General features: G+C 53.7%; 2 protein-coding genes across 2 annotated transcripts; both read left to right on the top strand.

The window, feature by feature from the left end:
- Positions 1–70: 70 nt before the first annotated feature.
- Positions 71–9,881, top strand: GBA2 (glucosylceramidase beta 2). Its single transcript, XM_052670175.1, has 17 exons — positions 71–315; positions 1,438–1,529; positions 1,652–1,767; positions 1,855–2,073; positions 2,457–2,696; positions 3,042–3,144; positions 4,188–4,341; positions 4,411–4,536; positions 4,613–4,797; positions 4,967–5,071; positions 5,353–5,460; positions 5,619–5,770; positions 5,848–5,954; positions 6,087–6,229; positions 6,318–6,433; positions 8,846–9,037; positions 9,120–9,881. Exons 1-17 carry the CDS (start codon positions 134–136, stop codon positions 9,324–9,326), a joined length of 2,547 nt encoding a protein of 848 aa, XP_052526135.1. The 5' UTR covers positions 71–133; the 3' UTR covers positions 9,327–9,881.
- Positions 9,882–10,530: 649 nt separating this feature from the next.
- LOC128074376 (avidin-like) lies at positions 10,531–11,508 on the top strand. The gene is made up of 4 exons (XM_052670174.1): positions 10,531–10,669; positions 10,769–10,982; positions 11,148–11,268; positions 11,335–11,508. Exons 1-4 carry the CDS (start codon positions 10,598–10,600, stop codon positions 11,366–11,368), a joined length of 441 nt encoding a protein of 146 aa, XP_052526134.1. The 5' UTR covers positions 10,531–10,597; the 3' UTR covers positions 11,369–11,508.
- Positions 11,509–23,650: the final 12,142 nt, after the last annotated feature.

The following is a 23,650-nucleotide window of genomic DNA, read 5'->3' as shown; positions in this document are numbered from 1 at the left end:
CGCGGGCGCCGTGCCCTGCGGGTGTGGGTGGGGCGGGGCGGGGCGGCAGGCGGTGAAGAGGGCGCGCGCGGGGCGCGGTGGCGCCGGTGGCGGGCGACTGGTGGCTGGACAAGGCCGTGGCTGTGCCGGGGCTATGGCCATGGCGGACGCGGGGCTGCTGATGCAGTGCTACGAGGGTTCTGCGCGGGGCCGCGGCGTGGAGACCGCCGGCTGGCGGCTGTGCCTGGCGCACCGCTTCCCGGAGCAGCGGCAGCCCTTTGGAGCCGGCGACGTGCCGTTCAGCGACGTACTGCGGCATGTCGGCATGATGCTGCGGTACGGGCAGGGGCACCGGCGGCGGGCCGGAGGGAGGGAGGTGCGGTGGGGATGGGATGCGGCAGGAGTGGCCGCGATGGGCTGATACAGAGAGGTGGAGAGGGGGAGGCCGGGCAGAGGGGCCGCCTCGGAGTCTTCTGGAGCCCGGCTGGGAGCGGTGGGGGGGAGCAGCGGCCGTGTCATCGCGCTCTGCGCGGCTCTCGTCTCCCTGTGCCGGGCTCGACCCCGCGCCGGCTGTCCCCGCCGGGGTCCGGAGTTCGCGTCCCCGCGCTGCAGATGGGGTACGGGAGCACCTGGCACCGGCTCCGCGGCCCTGCTGTCATCTGCGAGACGTGTGTGGGGCAAAGGTTCCTTCCAGCGGGAGGGAATAGCCATGCCTCCCCGGGAAAGATTGGGCTCGCGGCCCGGTGCAATGCAGGCGATGGGCCTGAGGCTGTGTCACCGCTGACCATTTCCTTGTGCCGTGCTCTGTGCCGTGGCCTTGGTGCAGGGGAAGGATGCAATATGGGGCTTTGCACTGCTGCAGCTTTCTGCAGGGTGACTGTGGGTGCACCGGTGGCACAGTTGTGATGGGGCACACTGGGAGCTATCTGGGCAGGCTTAATCTCTGTGCCAGGCTGAGCAGAAAGCAATGCCCTCTGGACCTGGTTTGGCTCAGTGCAGGCAGGCTTTCTGCTGGTTGTAAAATCTCAATTGCCTGTGCTGTGTGCTGCTGGGAAAGCTGAAGGTGGGGATCTGCTGTGCTTTCCCTGCTCCTCGCTCCGGGGCACCTCCACAAAGCAAAGTGATGGAGCTGCTGATAGTGGCAGTGGCTGCACAGGATGGGCTGGTTCTCCTGACCTCTGTGTGCTATCCTCATGCAGCCAAGTGCAGCATTGCTACTGCCTCCAGATTTGTTGGAAAAGCCTTTACCCACCATTGAGGTGGGGCAGATGTGTTCATCCTAGGGGCAGCAGGCTGGGCTCAGTGCAGCCCACTGGTGAGCAGTCGGGTGAGAGGGCACTGCCTGGGGCCAGTTCCACAGTGCGTGTTTATCTGATGGGCACTGCTGCCTTGTGGGGCTGACAAGGGATGGCTGGTGCTGGCTCCTACCTGCAGTCACACCTCCTGCATTCCCTGCAGGTACTTGAAGTGGTGGTACAAGAAAACCCGCATTGAGAAGAAAACTGCCTTCATCGACCTCCTGAATGCCGTCCCTCTGCAGCAGATCTATGGTGAGCCCAGGTTGGGCATGGGGTAGTGTAAGAGGCACTGTCCTGCTCCTGGCCCTTGGGTGCTTCTGGCCAGGAAGGGGCTGCTTGGGGCATAGGGCAGTACTGACCCCTGCATCCACCAGGCTGCCCACTAGGTGGGATTGGCGGCGGTACCATCACTCGTGGCTGGCGGGGCGAGTTTTGCCGCTGGCAGCTGAACCCTGGGATATACCACTATGAGACAGTCATCACTGACCAGGTAGGGCATGGTGCCACCTGCCCCCTGCAGCACTGTGACGCCTGCCTCGGGGCTCACCCTGTTCCCCTGTGTTCTTTTTCTCCCCAGTTCACAGTGTGCTTGCGTCGCAAGGGACAGACTGTTTACCAGCAGGTCCTGTCTGTGGAGAAACCCAGTGCTCTTCAGGGCTGGAACTGGGGTTACTGTGGCCACTATGCCTTCTACCATGCACTGTACCCCCGTGCTTGGATGGTTTATGAGCTGCCAGGGCAGAACGTGGTGCTCACGTGCCGCCAAATCTCCCCAGTCATCCCCCATGACTACAAGGTGAGGTGACAGTTCCTCAAGCATCACGCCTGTGCCCTGAGGTACTGCAGTAGCTCCAGGAAGGAGCTGGGGAGTGATGTGGTATTTTATGGCAATGGTCCCAGTGCTTCTGGAGTGCCACACTGGTGCTGCTAAGGCACGACTGTTGTCAGCCAGGCTTCCCTTCTTGATCATTTTCTTTTCCAGCCTGATATTTTTGTCCTAAGATCCCGTTCCTGGTATCAGCTGCAGTGGGCTTTGTTGCAGCCAGACCTAGTGCTGAGAGGAGCCATCCCTTGCTGCTTGCGCTCTGCTCTGGCAGCTGCTCTGTTCCCCTCCCACTAGTGCTTTGACACTGTGTACTGCCCACTTCCTACCTTTATGTTTGTGTTGTATCCCTGCAGGACTCCAGCCTGCCGGTGGGGGTGTTCATCTGGGAGGTGGAGAACAACAATGAGGAGCCTGTGGATGTCTCCATCATGTTCACCCTGCAGAATGGCACGGGCACAAAGTTGGATGGGAGTGGGGGCCACTGGAATGAACCCTTTGCCCTGCAGGACAGTGGGGAGCGGGTGGCTGGTGTCCTGCTGCACCACTGTACACCTGTCAACCCCTTCATCTTTGCCATTGCTGCCCGAGAAAAGGTGAGGGCTGGAGTGGGGCTGTGCTGCTCCTGGTGGCGTGGTCCCCGGTGTGGGGACAGCCCTGGAGCTGGATAAGAGCAGGAGGGTGTCTTCAAGCTCCCTGGAACACTTGTTTGGGGTTCCAGCAAGTAATGCAGTGGGTGAGGCTTGCATGATGCCAGGCAAGCAGACTTGGGGGTGGTGTTGGTGTACAGCATGAGACCAAGCTTATGGTTGTGAGATTGTTGGTGGGTAGCTTTGGCCACCTGAGAAAGTTCCAGCTTCAGATGTACTCTGGGGTGATACAATTGCATCACCTGCTGCTTTGGAATGGGAGCTGTTTCCTGATGCTCTCCTTATCCCCAGGCTGGCACAATCATCACTCACCTTACTGCCTTTGACCCTGCGGGGTCAGGCAGGGATGTGTGGCAGGACCTCCTGCAGGATGGCAAGCTGGAGTCCCCCACTGGTGAGTGCTGTCTCAGAGGCCTGGGGGGGGCACGGGCTGAGGTTTGCTATGTGGCTGTAGTGGTGCCCAGCCACCTTCCCTAGGTTCGTGCTGCCAGATCTGCCAGCCGAGCTGGTTCTGGTTTGTTTAGGGAGCACTTAGCAGCTCTTGTGTTCTGAAGCTGGCGTAACCTGCTGCCCTCTTGTTGCCACGAGGGTTTCCTGAAGGTCTCTGGAATTTCCTTGATACTTTGCGTCATCCTCAGCTGCTTGCTCACTCATTGCCTTCCAGCAGGGTGACACTTTTGCAGTCTGTGCTGTCCTGCTGCTGCAGTAGAGCTGTGCATGTGTCCAGCGATCTGTTCCGAGAGAACAGATTGCTGACACTGCTGACAGATCTGTGATGCTGGCAGTGGACCTCTGCAATGTTTCGTGAGGGCTGATTCATGTCACCAGTTCCTAAATATTTCAGGAAAACGAAAACTCCTTTCTGCTGTCTGCAGATGCACTTGGAGCTCTTAGGCTATTGGGATGTGGTTTTCCTTCATGCATGCTGGACCTTATCATAGGATCTGTGCTTCCGTGAAAATTGTTGCCTTAATGAGTTTGCCTGGTACACATGTCAGGACTGGTGTGTAATTATGCAGTTGCTTGAGGACATTTTTTAAATGCAGGTGCTGTTCAAACACCCTTTAGAAAGCTGGAGGCGATGACTGTCACTGCAAAGTGCAGGTGCCTGTGCTGGCAGTCTGCAGTCCTGGGTGACAGAGTCATTCCACGTGTGCCTGCTGGCTTTTCTGCCTAATTTCTCTCTCTGCTTCCATGCTGGTTTTTTTTGTTTTTTTTTTTTCAACCCCCTATGACTCCTTGTCCCATGGTAAGTATTCTATCCTGGTTGCAAAAAACAGTTGCTCATGCACAGCAGTGCTGCCTCCAGAATGCATCAGGTACCCATTTTGTGTTTTGGGGACCAGAAAACGTTGTTCCCTTGAGACAGCAATCCCTCAGGCTTTGAAAGCTTCCTTGATTACTTTGTGAACCCTTTTTTTATTGTCTTTCTGGCAGGTAAAAGCAAGCAGACGCAGAAGGGAGAAGTGACAGCAGCTGCGGTGTGTGCCAGCTGCACGGTGCCTGCACGAGGCCACGGGACGCTGGAGTTGGCCCTAGTGTGGGACATGCCTCGTGTTCACTTTGGCTCCAAGGAGAGACTGCACTTCAGGTGGGTGCTTTGTGACAGCCTGGTGGAGCTCCTTGGATCGCCCCTGAGCTGAGTTCATCTTCTTGGCAGGCGGTACACACGCTTCTTTGGCAGCAATGGTGATGCAGCTCCTGCACTGTCACACTATGCCCTGACACACTACAAGGAGTGGGAGAGGAAGATCGAAGCATGGCAGAAGCCCATCCTGGAGGACAGGTGGGGTGGATGGGGGATAGTGACTGAGCAGGGGACAGTAGACTGGGTCATTGGCTGACTTTCCCTCTCCCTGCAGTCTGCTGCCTTCCTGGTACAAGTCAGCCCTGTTCAATGAGCTGTATTTCATGACGGATGGGGGCACAATCTGGCTGGACCTACACCCTGACTGCCTCCCCGAGGACCTGCAGGGACCAGCGGCTGCCAAGTTGTCCCACCTCCTCCCTGTTCTGCAGGAGTATGGGAGGTTTGCTTATCTGGAAGGTAACAACTCACTGGGACACAATGCACCCCATGTCCCAAGTGCGCCCTCCCTGTTTTACTTGTTCCAAGGATGCTTTCTGCACCCCTGCAGAATGAAGCAGGGAGGCATGGGGAGGGAGACCTGTCCTTCTGTGTTTCCCCTCCCTCACTGCCCCTCTGCTGCTTCCAGGGCAGGAGTACCGTATGTACAACACCTATGATGTCCACTTCTATGCATCCTTTGCCCTTGTAATGCTGTGGCCCAAGTTGCAGATCAGCCTGCAGTATGACATTGGTGAGTTGCTTGGGTGGTGCTATGGGACTGGCCTCTGCCATAGGTGTTGGTGCTGAAGGGCTGGTATTACCTTCCAGCTCCTTGCTAAGCTCTGTTTGGCAAACCCCATCCCACTGATAGCACTCAGCATCTCCCCCAGCACTGGGACATGTCCTTACTGCAAGAGACTGGGAGCAGACTGGTGTCCCCCAGTATGTTGCAGGGCACAGCAGGATGCTGATAGCCCTATCTATGCCTGTGGTTTGGGCTAGATGCCTTACTAATATCCCACACCCTTCCAGCTGTCACAGTGCTGAACGAGGACATGCAGCCACGGCAGTACCTGGTGTGTGGCGAAACAGCGCCAGTGAAGACGAAGAATGTGGTGCCCCATGACATTGGGGAGCCAGGTGAGGGGGATGCACAGGGATGCTGAACAGATGCTCGCAGAGGAGGTGGTAGTGGGTACAATGTGTCACTTCGGTGCTATTTGTTTGTGGCACTTCTGGGTTCTTATAGGGATAGCTTTTGCTTGCTGTGCTGCTGTATCTGCTCTGTCCTGATGCAGATGATGAGCCCTGGCAGCGAGTCAATGCCTATCTCATACACGACACTGCCAACTGGAAGGACCTGAACCTGAAGTTTGTGCTGCAGGTGTATCGTGACTACTACCTGACGCACGATACACTGTACCTGCAGGACATGTGGCCTGTCTGCCAGGTACTGTGGGAGGGCCCTTAGAAGATGGGAGAGGGACACAGCAGGAATTCTTCATGACCCCCTCCTGCCTCCTACAGGCTGTGATGGAGTCGGAGCTGAAGTTTGATACTGACAACGACGGGCTTATTGAGAACGGGGGCACTGCTGACCAGACGTACGATGTATGGGTGGTGAGCGGGGCCAGGTGAGCAGGCCAGGAGTGTGGGCTGAGTGGTGGGAGGTAGCTCAGAGCTGGGGACGTGCTCCCCGTACGTCACCAGAGCACTGCGCAATGTGTCCAGCATCGCCAATGCGATTGTCCTTTTTGCTCTGGCAGTGCATACTGCGGTGGGCTGTGGCTGGCAGCTGTTCGGATGATGTGTAAGATGGCAGAGGTGCTGGGTGACACCGAGACCCAGCAGAAGTATGATGCCATCCTGCAGAAAGGCAAGGAGTCATTTGAAAGGCTGCTGTGGAATGGTGCGTGCTGGCTGGTGGGAAGGTTAGGGGGAATGGAACAGCGCATCAGCTGCAGCCGTCAGTATTCCATATTTCTGGCTTCTTCCAGGAAAATACTACAACTATGACAGCAGCGGGAGCAGCACCTCCAACAGCATCATGTCAGACCAGTGTGCGGGGCAGTGGTTCCTGGGGGCTTGTGGCCTGAACCAGAAGGAGCTGGAGGTGAGGAGAAGGGGTCTGTGAAAGCTCAGCCGAGTGAGCACCTGGTGTGGGCTGTGTGCTAGCTGCTGGTATGCTCTGGGCAGCACTTGGGTGGAGGTGGTTTAATGCACATCAGTGCACTAAATGGAAATCAGCTCAGAAATGGGCTGCACAAGCAGAGTGTGTAACCTTGGTCAAGTCTGGCACGCTGCTAGGAGGGTCCTGCTGGGCTCTGCTCTCAGCACAATGGTGTTTGCTTAGAAACCAGTGAAAATATGCATGAAACTTTCCACATGCTGTTTGTTGCTCAGTTTGAAGTCCTAAATGAGCGTTGGAGGACATGGAGATTGATTTGTGGCCCTAAAGACCACAGCTCTTACCTCACAAAGGAGGAATTGGCCAAAGGCAGCTCTGTGTGATGAGGCATGAGAACAGTGATCAGTAACATAGTGTTGGAACACAGCATGGCAGCAGAGAGCACTCCTGTGGATTACTTATGACTGAGGAAGCTGTCAGATCCCGCTGCTCCAGAGCAGAGCTCTCTGTGGTGGGAAAGAATATGCAAAAGTTTCTTCCCCAGGAGCAGTGTGCCTGTGGGAAATTCTGTGGGACTTGGTGAGAAGACAGCATCTGGCTTTGCCCTCCAGCCTTGTGCAGTGATACTCAAACAGCCTTTTTAGATGCAAGTGGTAAATGTAGCACAGTCTGAAACCTCGCCTATGTTTTTGTTGATGTCTGACTTTGTTGCTTATGGTATCATTTGTCCCCTGCTCTCTGGTGAGCTTTGAGCTTGCTGAAGGCTGCACTGATGAACTCTCTCTGTTTACTATGGTCATCCAGTTTTTTCCATGTATTTTGATCCCTTGGCTGCTGGCAGTTCTCCTGTTGTAACTTCATTAATGCTTTCCTACTGTGTATGTAGGTCAGTAATGAAATGCAAAGATAAGATAAATTGGTGACCTCAGTCCTGAAGAAATTTTGCCTTGAAACTTTTTTTTGCTGGAGAAGACTTTCCCAAGCAATCTTTATGCTTATCTCCAGATCCACACTGCAAAACATGACTGTATCACATGCTTGGCTTTAGCACAGATAAAGCGATCCACTGCCTTTCCCCTCATGAGTCTGCAGAAGTTGCTGGGTTATCTCTGCCGGGCTTTGGCAAGCTCCTGTGGCATGTCACCATGCTTGCCACTTCCTTAACATTTCCAGCAAATGTGCAGAAGAAGTTGGTGCATCCTGTGCTGGGACCAGGCAAGCAAACTGCCTATTTCCTGTCCTAATGCCCTTTTTATGACTTATTAGTTTTAGCAGCACAGAGAAGCATTATTTACTTCCAGCTACATGCAGAGTCTCTCCATCTTTATGCAATTCTCCTTGCTGTTTGATTGGCAGGCATTTTCATGCTTGGGTTGTTCTGGTTTGGTTTTGTTTTCTGAGGGCTCAGTCAGCATGGTGCTTCAGTTTGTTCTTGTAGTTCTTGTGAGCTCTTGGCTTTGGCTTGTTGAATAACTTGTTTTTCCTTCTGTATTCTCTTGAAGCAACTGTTTGTTCAGTGAGCGCTGCTGACCTTTCACAGACCTTTTGCTAGTGGTAAAAGTCTCAAGGCTCTTCTGCCATAAGCAGAAAATCACAAGGTGTCCCATGTGTCACAGTCCAACCTTTTATCTTCATGCTATCTCATGAAGATATCTTGCCTCAACCCTTGGTCATTGCCACTTAATGGCAAACCTGAAGGAAGTTGAAGTTGAAGTCCTTCTGAAATCTGTCAAAAACACGCTCAGTTTTTCTTATTCCACTGTGCAGAAGCTGAGTATCCTGTTTGATAGGTAACTTTCGATGTTCAGCTCTTTTGATAGGATTCCCAACACACACTGTAATCAGCCTTGTGGTATTCATAGTCCCACTTTTCAGTTGCAGGATGTATCCCCGTGTCACTACCCTGGCTGTGCCACAGCCTTCCCCTCCAGCATCTCTGACCCGTTCTCCTGTCCACCTCTGGTCTATGTCTCATCTTTTCTCAGCATTGTAATGTCTGTTGTAGATGGTGGCAGGCTACACTAGCTAAATGAAGTAGCTATGATGGGGTTGAGACAGCAGTTTTAACCAGCAGAAAGCTTGGGTTATGAGTTGGCAATAGCTTGAAAAACATTAGCAGTGACCATAAGTGCAGGCTGGGAATTCAAGTAGGGCAAGTTTGAGGAGTGTGGCTGGCCTGTCCCCAAAGCAAACCCCAAAGCAGGAGTGAGATGCAGTTGTGGAGGAGTCACTAGTCACCATCGGGAAAGGTGGCAAAAAGGTCTGCCTCTCCTTTCTGACTTTTTTTGGGGGAAAAGGCCTTCTGGTGTTTTCCTAAGGTGCCCACTTACCAGCAAGCAGTGTTGACCTATTCCTAGCGAGAAAGGTCACCAAGTTGCTGGCACTGTCTCTATGCAGGTCTTCCCCAAGAGCCATATCGTCAGCGCACTGAAGACCATCTTTGAGAAGAATGTGATGAGCTTTGCGGGTGGCACCATGGGTGCTGTGAATGGCATGCGGCCTGATGGTGTGCCTGACACCTCTAGCTTGCAGTCCAGTGAGGTGTGGGTTGGTGTTGTCTATGCTCTGGCTGCCACCATGATCCAGGAGGTAAGCAGGCGTGCCAGGGGGTGAGGTGGCATGTGTCATCTCCATGCCACAGAGATGACAATGGCAGCCTTTTTTTCCACAGGGACTGGTGCAGGAGGGCTTCCACACAGCAGAGGGCTGCTACCGAACGGTGTGGGAGAAACTGGGCATGGCTTTCCAGACCCCTGAAGCCTATTGTGAGAAGAAAATCTTCCGCTCGCTGGCATACATGCGGCCCCTCAGCATCTGGAGCATGCAGCTGGCCCTGGAGAGCAAAGCCCGCCAGGCCCCCAAACCCACACCACCCTAGAAGAATCCTCTGCACCCCTGAGACTGGGTGGCACAGAGCAGAGTTGCAGGGATTTCATCCTGTGCCTCCCTCTCTTGAGAATGCTCAAATTGCTGTTTTCTTTCTTACCTCTTTGGCTCCCACATTTCTGCCCCTTGCTCTGGGGGATCCCCAGTCTCTGTGCTGCACAGGAGACCATAGGCACGTGTTATGTCCTGTCATCATTGTGGTGAGAGGAGGGGACTGGATGGGGATATGTGACTGTCCCCTCCCTGGTGCTCAGGGCTTCTGTAGGACCCCCATTCCCCAAGACGTGTCCTGGGGTATGTGGCCTGCAGAATGTGACAGGGACAGGATGCGGCCCACACTGACACACGGGTGCTGTAGTGTGTAGCTCCCTGGGCTGACTCTGCAGCTGGGGGGCCCAGCTGGGACAATCACTGGGGGATGGTGACAATCCCAGCCCCAACAGTGCCCAGCCAGGTCTGGCACCGTGCTGCGAGCTGGGGTAGGCAGGGGAGCGGGTTTTAGAAAATTAATTGTTTTAAGTTCTTAATAAACTATTGTTCAGCTGTCTATCACTCTCCTTGTGCTTCCTGGTGTGTGTGCAGGTGCAGGGGTGGGGATTTGTGTGCAGAGTTGGGGTGGCGGCCAGCTCTCCACTTATGTCTGCAGGAAGGCAAAGAAACCTACATGGGCTCTGAAACGTCACCAGCCCTTGCAGGGGGCTGCAACCAGCTGCTGGGGAAGAGGGCGGAGGGCCCTGTGGCTCTTGCAGTCACGCACTGATGATGACTGGAGAGCTGTGGGGAAGCTTAGGCCAAAAGCAGTGGCCCAGTGGCGACAGCGTACCTGGTTCCCTGTGCAGGCTGCTCGGCACTGAGGTGGGACACCTTCACCTTGACCTTTGTCCTCCCGTGGTTGGCACCAGTTTCTCCGACCTGTGGGGTGAGGGCAGTCCTGCTGCTCCCAAGCCAGTGACAATGCCAGGGTGCCAACACTGCTCCTGCCTCTCCTCCTAATAGTACTTTACTGCAGCCACGCTCCAGTTCTTGTCACATCCCTTCAGGCAGCAGTTCTGGCTCCTGTGCCCCCATATGGCCTCCCAGTGCCTCTCCTGTGCCCCCACGCAGTGCTGTGGCAGTAATGCCTGCGTCACCACATACCCCGTGCCACTGCAGGCGGTGGCCCATCTCCTGCTGGTGACCCTTGGCAGGCTGCCCAGGGGCCGCACACAGCCCCCACCGCTATAAACAGCTCTGAGCAGGACTGGAGCAGAGCACAGCTTCGCCATGGAGCACCGCCGCTACTGCCTCCTGCTTGGCCTGGTCCTGCTTGGCCTCGGCCCTGCAGCCTCCAGGAAGGTGAGGGCAGCCGGAACCGAGCGCTGGGGGCTAGCTGCCATGCCGAGCTGTGCTGGGCTATGCTGTGATCTGACACGCTGCCGTGTCCCCTGGTCCTAGTGTGATCTGCAGGGCCTGTGGAGAAATGAGCTGGGCTCCAACGTGACCATCTCAGCCCTGGACGTGGCTGGCACCTTTTCCGGCTCCTACCAGACAGCTGTAGCAGTCACCAACAAGCAGATCCTGGTGTCACCGCTGCAAGGCGCCCAGCAGCCCGCCGGCACCAAGGGGCAGCAGCCCACATTTGGCTTCACTGTGCAGTGGCAGTTTGCAGGTATGGCAGCACCAGCAAGGCTGTAGATAGCCAGACAGCTCTGCCCAAGGTGTCTGTCTGTCTAAGGGTCTGATAGAGCTATTCGTCAGCCCAGGCACCCAGGGTGTCCTTCTATAGAGAAGGCAGTCTTTATTCCCCTGGCTGCAGCCCTTGGTTTACCCCCAGACTCCACCACTGTCTTTGTGGGACAGTGCTTCGTGGACCGCCGTGGGAAGGAGACGCTGGAGATGGCATGGCTGCTGCGGGAAGAGGTTCCCTCCCGCAAGGACACCTGGAAGGCCGTCAGGTGAGCACAGCTCTCGCAGCCACCCCTGCAATGCCCACCCCACCCCACTGACCCCTCTTCCTGCAGGGTTGGCACCAACGTCTTCACCCGTGTCAAGTGATGGGGAGCACTGCCTGTTCCTCAAGATCCTGTCTGCAGCACCTGGGATCTCTGCTGCCTCCTCACTGTGTCCTGCTGACCACCTGCTGCATCCCTGTGCCTATGCACCACGAGCCAAATAAACCATCCCGCAACAGCAGAGCTGTACCGCATGTGCTTCTTATTCCCCTCCAGATGAGCTTGGAAGAGGGACAGGCAGGGGACCAGCAACTAGGATGCACTTGACTGGGGGATGAGTACCTTTTCTGTATCACAGTCCTCCAACAAGTATTGCTCACAGTACAGCATGGTCTTTCAGAGCACAGTAAATCCTTAGTGCCAGTGGGCAGGGCAGGGCAGCATTTCAGGGCAGTTTTTGGGAGGGCAGGGATAGCAACAGTGGCTGGGGGACAAAACTTTCCATTGAGTGCCTGCAGCTGCCAATAAATCATTCTCTTTTGGATTCCTCTTCCTCTTCTGACACATTGCTAAATCCTTGATGCTTTCCTTCTCCCAGGTTTGAGTTTTTTGAGCTTTTGCAGTTCCTTCTCAGCCTTTCTGAGCAGAGTGCATTTTCACTGCTGCTCTGCTAGAGCCTTTTCCCTTCTTGGCTGCTCTGTCTGGAGTTACCTTTTAACAAGCTCCTTGCATTTTCAGTTAATATTTAGTCCAAGTATCTGCTTCACATGAATTAGGAAATAGGGCACGAGCTGACAGGGCTGTTAGTGAGACGCTCCCTACCTTAGTGGCCTGTAAAACACCTTCTGCAGGCATCGTTCCTACCAACCATTCGTGTCTCAATATTGAACATCCTGGCATCCAGCTTCCCAGTTTCCAACATTTCAAAGCCCAGCAGCTCACTGCACAACATTTTGGCATCTGACATGTCCATACCCACAATCTCCATCCAGCTGTTATCTCTCCTGAGCAGATGAAGTGAGGGACTTCCAGCCTCAGCTGGGGGACAAACAGCTGCTTGGTCCCGCTCCTCTGCTGCTCTCCCTGGCTCCAAGAGCAGAGGACAAGTCCTGGGAGGATGGAGGAGCCCCTGGGCCTTGTCCTCAGCTCTGCTAAACAGGATTCACTCCTAGCAGGGATGGTATTTCAGGACCACAAGTGCAGGAACTGAGAGACCTCTAGATCAACTGACGTTGTCCTTATGGAGTCTTCAACTTGCCAGATGTTAAGTGGGAACACCATACGGTTTCAGGAGATTTCTAAAACACTTTGTTGACAACTTCCTGGTGCAGGTACTAGAGGAGCCAATGAGGAAAACTTCCCTCCTAGATACGTAGCTTGAGAAGCCTTGTGGATGGAGTGACCATCTTGGCCACACAGATCATGAAGTAGTCAAATTTAAAATCCTTGGTGTTAGGAGGAAAATGGATACCAAAATTTCAGCCCTGGATATGAAGAAAGCAGAGTTAAGGCTAGTCAGGGAACTAGTCGCTGAAGCCCCGTGGGAAACTATTTTTGAAGCACTGGGATGCATCAATGCTGGCCACTTTTTAAGCACCGTCTCCTAAGACCATGAGACGGGCAATTTCAAAATGTCACAAGTAAAGCAGTTGAGCCACAACGTCAGCTTGGCTGAACAGGGATCTTCTTCAATAGCTTAGAAGGAAAGGCCACTGAAAGCAAGGTCAGGAAACATGAGAAGAATACACGGACGCTGTTTGCCTTTGTAGGGAAAAAAACAATGTGGCCAAAGCTCAGTTAGAGTTGCAGCTGGCCAGTGCTGTGCAGGACAAAAAGAAATTTAAATACTAAATATTAAATATGTTAACAATGAAAGAAGGACCAGAGAGAAAGTTGGTTCATTACTCGATGAGAATGGTCACCTTGCAAACAGGGACACAGACAAAGGAGAGACCTTTAATGGCTTCTTTGTGTCTGTTTTCAACACCAATGATGGGCTCTGGGACTCCTGGAGCTGGAAGACTGGGGCTGCAGTAACAACCAGCTCCCAACCAACTCCCAACTTGTGTGCAATTTGCTGTTCCATACAGATGCGTCTAAATCCATGAGACCCAATGGGATCCACCCCAGGGCACTCAGAGTGCTGGCCAATGTCATCACAAGACCTCAACTATTTTTCAACAGTCTTGAAAATCTGGAGAGGTCCCAGTTGGCTGAAAGCTGGGGAATATTGTTCCAGAATATGTTGTTCTTGTTCAAGAAAGGCAAGCAAGACCTTGCTAATTACGGCCTGTCAGTCTCACTTCAGCGCCTACTAAAATTATGGAAGCATTATGCTGGGAGCTACTGAAAAACATCTGAAGGATAATGCAATCATGGGTCACAGCCAACATGAGTTCATGAGGGGAAAGTCCTGTTCAACTAAATTTCCTTTTAAGAAAAGATCACCCACCTAGTTGATGTAGGGAAACAAGTTCATGTGATCCTTCTGCATTTCAGTAAAGCTTTCAATACTGCTTTGCACACTATCATTCTGGACAAAATGTCAAGCAAATAGCAAGAAAATAGCACTGGTGGACAAGAAGGGTTCCAGGGTGAGAATCCTACACAAACTGCAGTCTGTGCTGTCCCTCAGGGTTCAGCTCTGGGTCTGCTGCCCTTCAGCGTCGTCACGAGTGACACGGCAGTGGGACGGAGCGCACCCTGAGCAGTTTGCGGATGACACCCAGCCGTGCGGTCGACACGGCCGAGGGACGGGATGCCGTCCAGAGAGACCTGGCCAGGCTGAGCGCTGCGCCCAGGGGAACCTCGTGAGGCTCAGCACATCCAAGCGCGAGGCGTCGCACCCGGGTCGTGGCAACCCCCGCTGCCAGTACGAGCCGGGGGACGTAGGGACAGAGCACGGCCCTGCCGGAAAGGACCTGGGGGTGCCGGGGGATGGCAGCCGGGCGTGAGCCAGCAGTGTGCCCTGCGGCCCAGGCAGCCGGCCGGATCCTGGGCTGCATCCGAAGCAGCGCGGCCAGCGGGGCGAGGGAGGGGATCCTGCCCCTCTGCTCTGCGCTGTGACACCGCACCTGGAGCGCCGCGTCCACAGCTGGAGTGCTCAGCACAGCAGAGACGGGGGCCTGCTGGAGAGCGTCCAGAGGAGGGCCGCACGAATGGTCAGGATGGAGCAGCTCCCTGTGAGGACGGGCTGAGAGCTGGGGCTGTGCAGCCTGGGCAAGAGGAGGCTGAGCGAGAGCTGAGAGCAGCCCTGAGACCTCCCATTAGGGGGTCTGTAAGAAAGATGGGAACAAACTTTGTTGTGATAAGACAGTGAGAAATGGCTTCAAACTAAACGAGGGGAGACTTAGATAGGACTTAAGGAAGAAGTTTTTTTTACAGTCAGTGGTGAGGGCACCAGAACTGGTTGCCCAGAGAGGTGGTGGATGCCCAAACCCTGGAGACATTCCAGGTCAAGGTGGAGTGGCTCTGAGAACCTGATGGAGCTGTAGGTGTCCCTGTTCATGGTAGGGGACAAATGATTCCAGGATTCTATGAGATTTTGGCACTGGAAGACAATGTAGGTTCCAGGGCAAGTGCTCCACTAGGACAGCCCTCACTGATGGCTGTGACAATGCCTTAACCCTTAAGGGATCCCAGCAGCAGCACAGCAAGATGGCATGGCCTTCTAAGTGCTGGGGCATTGGAGATGAGAAGTCTGCTCAGGGTGCTTTGGGGCACCTCAGTGAAGGGAGGCTTTGAGAGGGTGCCATCCTCTTCCACTGAGGATGTGGTTTCACTCCCACCATGATGGTATGCTGTGGCTGTAGCCACCCCCTTGATCCTTGCACCTCTGAGACCCAAGCTGTGCAATTATGCCCCAGTGCCTGTGAGCTATACCTGCAGCATCCTGCCATGCAACATCCATGCTCCCCCTGCCAAGGAGACCAAGGTCATTTAGAGCAACCCATCCCCACCGTGCCTACTAAGCATGTCCCTTAGTACTCCAGGGCTCTCCAGCATCTCCAGAAAGGTGACTCCACCACTTCCCCAGGCAGACTGTTCTGCCACTACTTCTTGAGAAGAAAATTTTACTAACATCCAAACAGAAGCATCTCCTGCCTTATTCTGCAGCAGTGCCAATACCTGGCCACTCCAACCTCACAGTGCCTGCCTTGGTTACCTGGCACAGCATGGTTTACAGCAGGACAGTGCACAGCCCAGATTTTGGGCCACATCATGCTCTCTTCACAAAACCCTCATCAAAGACCCACAGCGCTGCAGGGCCACGGGCACACATAATTGTGCCTGCGAGCAAACTGATTTAAACCACACCGCCACTTTCCACAGGCTAACAACGTCTTTGCAGCTGTGTTCCGGTCGGGCCCTGGAGCTCCGCCGGCCGTTCCGCTCCCCCCGTCTCCAGCAGCCGGTGCTCGCGGATCACGAGTCCGCGCTGAACGCCGCACGGCTGTCGCTGGGACACAGCGCTGCTCGCTTCTGCCGCCAGGCGGCGCTCTGCCCTCCCCTCCAAGGTGACGCTGGCGGTGCGCGGGGCGTGCGTTACAAATAGAGTTGTTCAATTATGGGATTAATTCTCGCTTGCAAAGCTGCAGTGGTTTTTGAATGCTGTGAATGGGTTTTGAATGTAGTATGGGTATAGTATTATGGACTAGACAGCATGTTGTAAAGCTATTCTGTTTGGATAAGAGAGCCCTAGCAAAAGAACAGAAGGCTTACGAAACTTCAAAGAAGCCAGGGCCTCCACGCAAGGCTGGATTGTCTCACTCTGTGGGTAGGTTGGAATGCAACAGGAAGGCATCAAGGTACTCCCCTCTATCTTTCTTCCAAGCTTATCTCTATCCAGGGTCAAGCAGGTGTTGAGAAATAACGGCTGGTTGCTGAGTGAGCAAATGTTATGATTTTAGTACCTATAAATTACTTATAATCGGCATTCTCTTAATGAGCATGCATCAGTGAAACTTCACTGAAGGACTCCAACCGCTCTGGTATTTGCTTGAAAAGCAGCGCTGCCAGGCACACACAGCCCAGGAGGTCCCTGCAGTGCGTGGAAGAAAACTTTCTGGCAAAGATCGTGGAGGAGCCAGTGAGGAGAGGTATGCTGCTGGATCTTACTGCTCCAAACACCAGTGCCTCCCCAGCCAGTCCAGGAAGGACTGGATGGGGATGTGAAGGCTGGGGGAAGCCTTGGGTGCAGTGATTGTGAGACTGTGGAGTTCAGGATCTCGAATGGGAGAAATCAGGCAGTTTATGGGATTGCAATCAGGACTACAGGGAGCCGATTTTGACCTCTTCAAGGACATGCTTGGAGGCCTCCCATGGGTTGGAGCGCTGACAAGCAAGAGGGACCCGGAGAGCTGGCTGTCCTTCAAGCACCACTTCTTCCAAATTTGGGAGGAGAGCATCTCTGAGACTAAGCAATCCGGCAAAGGTGGCATGAGGCCTGCAGAGGTGAGCAAGAAGCTCACGGAAAGGCACTAATGGAAGAACAACGCCTCTGGAATGTGGGAAAAGGCTCTGGCCACTTGCAAAGAAAATAGGAATGTTGCCAGGACATGCAGGGATGCCACAAGGATGGCTGAGGCCCACTGGGAAGCAAGCCGGGTGACCTCCCAGCCATGGACAACAAGAAGGGCTTCTTTAGTATGTCAGTAGCAAAAGGAAGACTGGGAGAACGTGTGTCTGCTGCTGAATGAGGTGGGTGGCCTAGTAACGGAGGGCACCAAGAAAGCGGCGTTGCTGCACAACTTCTTTACTTCATTCTTTCCTGCAAAGACTGCCCCTTGGGAATCCCAGAGCCTGGAGACAAGAGCAGGGGCAAAGGAAGACTTCCCCTTGGCCAAGAAGGATCTGATCACAGGTCATCTAGGCTAACTCAACACAGATCCATGGGCACCAATGAGGTGCACACATGAGTGCTGAAGGAGCTGGCAGAAGTGACTGTCAAGGTGCTCTTGATCATCTTTCAAAGGTCAGGGAGAAACAGGAGAGGTGCCTGAGGACCGTTTCCTCCAGAGGCCAATGTCATTCCAGTCTTTCGAAAGGGCAGGAAGGCAAAACTGGGAAACGACAGGCCGGTCAGCCTCACCTCTGTGCCTCGAAGGTAGCGGAACAACGTGTTCTGAATGCCATCTCTAAGCAATTAGAAGAAGGTTATCGAGAACGGTCTCCATGAATTCACCAAGGGGAAATCACTTGTGACCCATCTAATTGCCTTCTAGGATGTCATCACCATCGGGGTAGTTGAGGGGAGAGCAGTGGATGTTGTGTGCCTCAACTTCAGCAAGGCGATTCACACTGTCCCCATAACATCGCGGTGGGCAAGTTTAGGAGGTGTGGGACAGGTGAGAGGACGGTGAGGGCCTTTCCACTGAGAACTGTCTGACTGGCAGAGCTGTCTAATGAGAGGGATGTCACTAGAGGAGTTCCTCAGGGCTTGGTTCTGTGCCTCGTTCAGCATCTTCTCCAGTGACCTGGATGACTGGTTAGTATGTGCCCTGAGCAAATCTTTCGACGACATGAAGCTGGGAGAAGCAGCTGGCATACCAGAAGGCTGTGCTGCCATTCAGCAAGACCTGTGCACACTAGAGAGCAGGGTGGAGAGGAAGCTGCTGATATTTAACAGCGGCAAGTGTAGAGTCTTGCAGTGCGTGGGGAATAACCGCACACATCAGTACAGGTTGGGGGCTGTCCTGCTTGAGAAGAACTCGACAGAGAAGGACCTGTGGGTCCTGGAGGCCAAGCCGTGGGCCTTGAGCCAGCAGTGCGCCTTCGGACCGAGGAAGTCAATGGCATCCTGAGGCTTATTAAAAAGAACGTGGCCAGCAGGTCGAGGGAGGTGATCCTTCCTCTCTCCTCTGCCCCGGCGAGGCCACGTCTGGAATACCAAGTCAAGTTCTGGGCTTCCCAGTTCAAGAAAGACTGAGAACTACTGCAGAGAGTCCAGCAGAGGGCCTTAGAGATAATGAGGGGCCTGAAGCATCTCCTGTAGGAGGCACGGTTGGGAGGCCTGGGGCCGTGTAGTGTGGAGAAGGCTGAGGGGAATCTTATCAATGCCTACAAATACGTAGTGTGGCAGTCAAGTGGATAGGGCCAGGCTTTTTCCGCATTGTCCAGGGACAGACCAAGGTTCAGTGGTCGCAAACTGGAACACAGAAAGTTCCATCAGAACATGAGCAAATCCTTCTTCACTTCAGGGCTGACACAGCGCTGAAACAGGCTGCGCAGAGAGGATGTGGACTGTCATTCTCTGGAGATATTCAGAATTCCACTGACACCTGGCGAATATCTCTCATGCTCTGACCTACCTCCTCTGCCCCTCACCACCGAGTCCACACTCCTGTCCTGCGCTCCTGACCCCGCTCACCACTCACATATCATGTCTGTGGTCAGCAATGCTCCTGTTCTCAATGCGCAGTCATTGCTTCAGCTCTGTCTCCATCACAGCCTGCGGAAGGCTGGGGTTATTCGTGCAGCATCCCTGCAGTGTCCCTCCCCAGATGTTTCCCCAAACCCACCTGTTCAGTCAACGCTCGTGGATCCACCTGCCAGCCGAGCTGCTCCTGCCCAATCAAACATGCTATGGATCGTAGAAGAAGATGAAGTCCCTGCAGTGCACCTGAAAAACATGCCGGGCAGGACAGCCTGGGTTATTCCTGCCACCAGTGGGGCTGCTTTTGCTCAAGGCATTTAGTGCACGTGGTGGGTAATGTGGAAGGATGGAACATCCTGTGTGTGCCTCAAGGGGACTTGATGTTGGGTGAGAACAGCCAATGCTTTGAGCGGTGTGACGCTAATTGCTATATAATATAGCTTGGCCCTCATTACTGGGGTTGCTATTTGCCTTGTTGATGGTTTTACAGCAATTTTATTCTTCCAGTTCTTTATCTCTGAAAGTGGTTTTTCTCTAACGTGTGGCAGCCAAAAAGCAAAGATGTGAATGAGGCGTGACTGTGAACGGAGGGACATTTCCTTCCGGTAGGGGAGATCTTATGTAAGTCTGGTAAGAAGGCACGGTCATTTTTTTGAGTTGAAAGCCCCCTCCCCCTGTGGTACTGCTGCGGCCTCTGAAATGCCCCAGTCTGTGTAGCAGCTTAGATTCCTACAGTTGGGATCAGGTTTGCAATCGGAGCTCAGAAGTGAGGCTGAAGGGAAAGACAGACCACTGCTGCCTTTTCTCCCTTACAAGAAAGGGAGTGCTTCCTGGTACATGGGTCACCATGAGGCCATAGGCTGATGGCCACAGAAATAAAACACACTTGTTTCAGGGAACTACATTGAACCTATGAGAAAACGCACTGCAAACCGAGTTACATCCGCCTCCCTGGTCCAATGTTATGGAAGGAAAGTGTGAAAATTCACAATGATAGGGATTGCAGAGCCCCAGGACAACTCTGACATTCATCGGCATGAAAATATGACACCCAAGATATTCAGGGATTTTTTCTTGTTCTGTAAACAATATTGTTTCCTCCAAGAAAATCCAGTCTGCTATTCTACAATAAACCCGCACGCCAGCCCTGAGCAAAAGGAGCCCATGTGCAGGTGGGCTTTGCGCCCTTCGCAGCCTCCTGCAGTGCAGGGGGTCCTGGGGTGTGAGCCCTCACCTGCACTGCAGGACTTCATCTCCTTCTGCAGCACGTAAGACATTTGATTGGGCAGGACCAGCTCGGCTGGCAGATGGATCCACAAGCGTTGACTAACCGAGTGGGTTTTGCTAAGCGTGTATGCTAATGTATGAGTGTCCCAGCACCCATTGCTCTCTGGGTAGTCTTTAACAGTCCATCAAATCATTCCCAGAGGCTGTACATGATAAGGGATGTGTGGATGCCATGCTTTCTGGCCCAGGTGTTCATGATGTTGTTTTGAAAATGATTCATTATCTGATTCAGTTCTTTCTCGGGTGCCATGTTGCCACAAGACTTGCTTTTCAAGACCCAGGATGGTGCTTTGGGCAGTGGCACGGAGCACAGGATGCATTACCAGCCATCCCATCATTGCTCCCACCACTGTAAGCACGTGGTGCCTGCCATGACAGGCTTCTGGAAATGTGATAAAATCCAGCTGCCAGACCTCCCCATACGTAGATCTCAGCCATCATCCACCGTGCAAAAGAGGCTTTATGCACTTGACTTCCATAATTGCCACACGTCATTCACATTCACAGAAAGCCTGAGGAACAGTGTCCATGGATGAGTCCACCCCTCGATCCCACGCCCATCTGTATGTTGCATCTCTTCCTAGGTGGCCTGACATGTCAGGAGCCCACTGAGCTACAAGGAGTTCAGCCTTTGTTCACCAGTCCAGACCTACCTGAAACCCTTGAATTCTGGAGGCCCGATCCATCTGCTAGTTATCATAGGATCAAAGAATCACAAGGTTGGAAACGACCTATAAGATCATCTAGTCCAACTTCTCCTCATCACCATTGCCACCACAAGCACTAAACCACATCACGCAGCTCTTCATCCAGACGCCTCTTGAGCACTGCCAGGGACGGCGACTCCACCACCTCCCTGGGCAGCCATTGCAGTGCCTGACCACTCTCTGAGAGAAAAAGTTCTTCTTTATGTCCAACCTGAACCTCCTCTGATACAACTTGCGGCCATTTCCTTGGGTCCTGCTCGTTGCCTGGGAGAAGAGGCCAGATCCCTCTTCATCACAGCCTCCCTTCAGGAAGTTGTAGAATGCAATGAGGTCTCCCCTGAGCCTCCTCTTCTCCAGACTGAACAATCCCAGCTCCCTCAGCCGCTCCTCATAAGGTTTGTGCTCCAGACCCCTCACCAGTTTTGTTTCCAGTTTCTCTGGACACGTTCCAGGACCTCAACATCTTTCCTGCAGTGAGGAGCCCCAAACTGAACACAGCACTCGAGGTGCGGCCTCACCAGAGCTGAGTAGAGGGGGATGATCACCTCCCTGCTCCTGCTGGCCACACCATTTCTAATGCAGGCCAGGATGCTGTTGGCCCTCTTGGCCACCTGGGCACACTGTCGGCTCATGTTCAGCCGAGCATCAACCAACACCCCCAGGTCCCTTTCCTCTTCACACTCATCCAGCCACTCATCCCCAAGCCTGTAACGCTGCATGGGGTTGTTGTGCCCAAAGTGCAGGACCCGACACTTGGCCTTGTTGAACCTCATCCCATTCACCTCAGCCCAGCGGTTCAGCCTGTCTAAATCCCTCTGAAGGGCCTCTCTACCCTCATGCAGATCGGCACCACCTCCCAGCTTGGTGTCATCTACAAACTTACCGAGGGTGCACTCAATCCCCTCATCTAGGTCATCAATCAAGATAATAAACAAGACGGGCCCCAGTACCGAGCCCTGGGGGACACCGCTCGAAACGGGTCGCCAGCTGGGCTTAACTCCATTCACCACGACCCGCTGGGCACGGCCCTCTAGCCAGTTCTTTACCCAAAGAAGTGTCTACCTGTCCAGGCCACGGGCAGCCAGTTTCCCCAGAAGAAGCCTGCAAGGGACCGTGTCAAAGGCTTTGCTGAAGTCTAGATAGCCTACATCAACAGCCTTTCCCTCATCTACCAGACTGGTCACCCAGTCATAGAAGGAGATGAGGTTGGTTGCGCACGACCTGCCTTTCACGAACCCATGCTGGATGGGCCTGATCCCCTGGACACCACACACATGCCGACAGGCCTGTAGTTCCCCGGATCCTCCTTATGGCCCTTCTTGAAGATGGGAGTCACACCAGCAAGCCTCCAATCCTCTGGGACCTCACCACTTAACCAGGAGTGCTGATAGATGGCCGAGAGCGGCTCAGCAATCACCCCGCCAGTTCCTCAGCATCCGAGGGTGCAGCCCATCCGGTCCCGTGGACTTGTGACTCTCCAGATGGAGGAGGAGCTCTCTGACTGTCTCCACCGGAATTGCTGGGGGCATATTCTGAGCAGCGTCCCAGACTTCCAGATCAGGGCATAAAATGCCCAGAGGATAACTGGTCTGGCTATTAAAGGCAGATGTAAAGAAGGAGTTGAGGATCTCAGCCCTCTCATCCTCAGTGACCACATTCCCTGCTGCATCAAGTATAGGATGAGAATTATCTTTGGTTCTTCTTTTGCTGTTAATACATTTATAAAAGGATTTTTTAATTGTCTTTTACTGCAGAGGCCAACCTGAGTTCAAGTTGGGCTTTCGCCTTCCTCACTTCTTCCCTGCATACCTTAGATACTTCTTTGTAATCTCCCCAACTAGTCTGTCCCTTCTTCCAGAGGATGTAGACTCTCTTTTTCTCCCTGAGTCTCAACAATAGTTCCTGGCTCATCCACACCGGTCGTCTTCCCCTGCGGCTCGCCTTACGGCACTCAGCACAGCCTGTTCTTGTGCCTTTAAGATTCTGGCCTTGAGGAGCGTCCATGCTTCCTGGACCCCGAGTCCCTTGAGAAGCGACTCCCAAGGGACCCGCGCTACAAGCGCCCTGAACAGGTCAAAGTCTGCTTTCTGGAAGTTCAAGAAGGTAGTTTTGCTGGTCACTCTTTTGACATCCCCAAGAATGGAGTATTCTACAATTCTGTGGTCACTCTGCTCAAGACGGTCCCCAACCTTCACCTCTCCCACCAGTCCTTCTCTGTTAGCGAAGGTCCAGCAGGGCACTGCCCCTGGTAGGCTCTCCTACCAGTTGCGTAAGGAAGCAATCTTCCACAGTCTAGAAACCTCCTGGACTGCTTCCTCTGCACTATATTATATTTCCAACATATATCCGGGAAGTTGAAGTCTTCCATCAGAACAAGGGCTGGCGATCGCGTGACTTCTGCGAGCTGCTCATAGAATGCCTCATCCAACTGTTCGTCCTGATTAGGCGGTCTATAACAGACCCCCACCAAGATGCCGCCCCACAGGCCTTCCCCCTGGTCCTTACCCATAAACACTCCACTCTATCATTCCCAGCCCCAAGCTCTTCTACCTGGAACAGTCTTTAATATAAAGGGCCACACCACCACCCTTCTTTCCTCATCTATCCCTTCTGAAGAGCTTGTAACCATCTATCTCAGCACTCCAGTCATGGCAGTAGTCCCACCATGTTTCGGAAATAGCAACAAGGTCATAATTGGCCTGACTCACAACCATTTCCAACTCTTCCTGCTTGTTGCTCGTGCTGCGTGCATTGGTATAGACACATTTCAGACGAGTCATCTGCCTCACTCCCTGCTCAAGCATCATTCCCCTAGGCTCATCTCTTGAGAGGCCTGTTTTGTCCCCTTCCCCCTTCATAGCTAGTTTAAAGCTCTTTCAATAAGCCCCGCTAGTTCCTTCGCTAGTAATCCATGCCCCCTTTGAGATAGGTGGGTTCCACAGGCCAACAGCAGGCCAGGGGCCGAGTAAACTGCCCATGATCAAAGAACCCAAAGTTGCTGGCTCGACACCAGCCT

The sequence above is a fragment of the Tympanuchus pallidicinctus genome, unplaced genomic scaffold (assembly GCF_026119805.1).
Source record: "Tympanuchus pallidicinctus isolate F22 unplaced genomic scaffold, pur_lepc_1.0 scaffold9, whole genome shotgun sequence".
Classification (NCBI taxonomy): domain Eukaryota; kingdom Metazoa; phylum Chordata; class Aves; order Galliformes; family Phasianidae; genus Tympanuchus; species Tympanuchus pallidicinctus.
The sequence above is the reverse complement of the archived record's forward strand: the minus strand, read 5'-3'. Positions and strand labels throughout refer to the sequence as shown.

What these genes read in the sequence shown, in the direction of transcription:
- GBA2 (XM_052670175.1), top strand. Translation starts at nt 134, where the DNA reads ATGGCCATGGCGGACGCGGGGCTGCTGATGCAGTGCTACGAGGGTTCT. An exon ending in CCCTCTGCAGCAGATCTATG is followed by an intron (nt 1,530 to 1,651) that starts GTGAGCCCAGGT and finishes TGCATCCACCAG; the next exon opens with GCTGCCCACTAGGTGGGATT. An exon ending in AGACAGTCATCACTGACCAG is followed by an intron (nt 1,768 to 1,854) that starts GTAGGGCATGGT and finishes TTTTCTCCCCAG; the next exon opens with TTCACAGTGTGCTTGCGTCG.
- LOC128074376 (XM_052670174.1), top strand. Translation starts at nt 10,598, where the DNA reads ATGGAGCACCGCCGCTACTGCCTCCTGCTTGGCCTGGTCCTGCTTGGC. An exon ending in GCCCTGCAGCCTCCAGGAAG is followed by an intron (nt 10,670 to 10,768) that starts GTGAGGGCAGCC and finishes CCCTGGTCCTAG; the next exon opens with TGTGATCTGCAGGGCCTGTG. An exon ending in TGTGCAGTGGCAGTTTGCAG is followed by an intron (nt 10,983 to 11,147) that starts GTATGGCAGCAC and finishes GTTTACCCCCAG; the next exon opens with ACTCCACCACTGTCTTTGTG.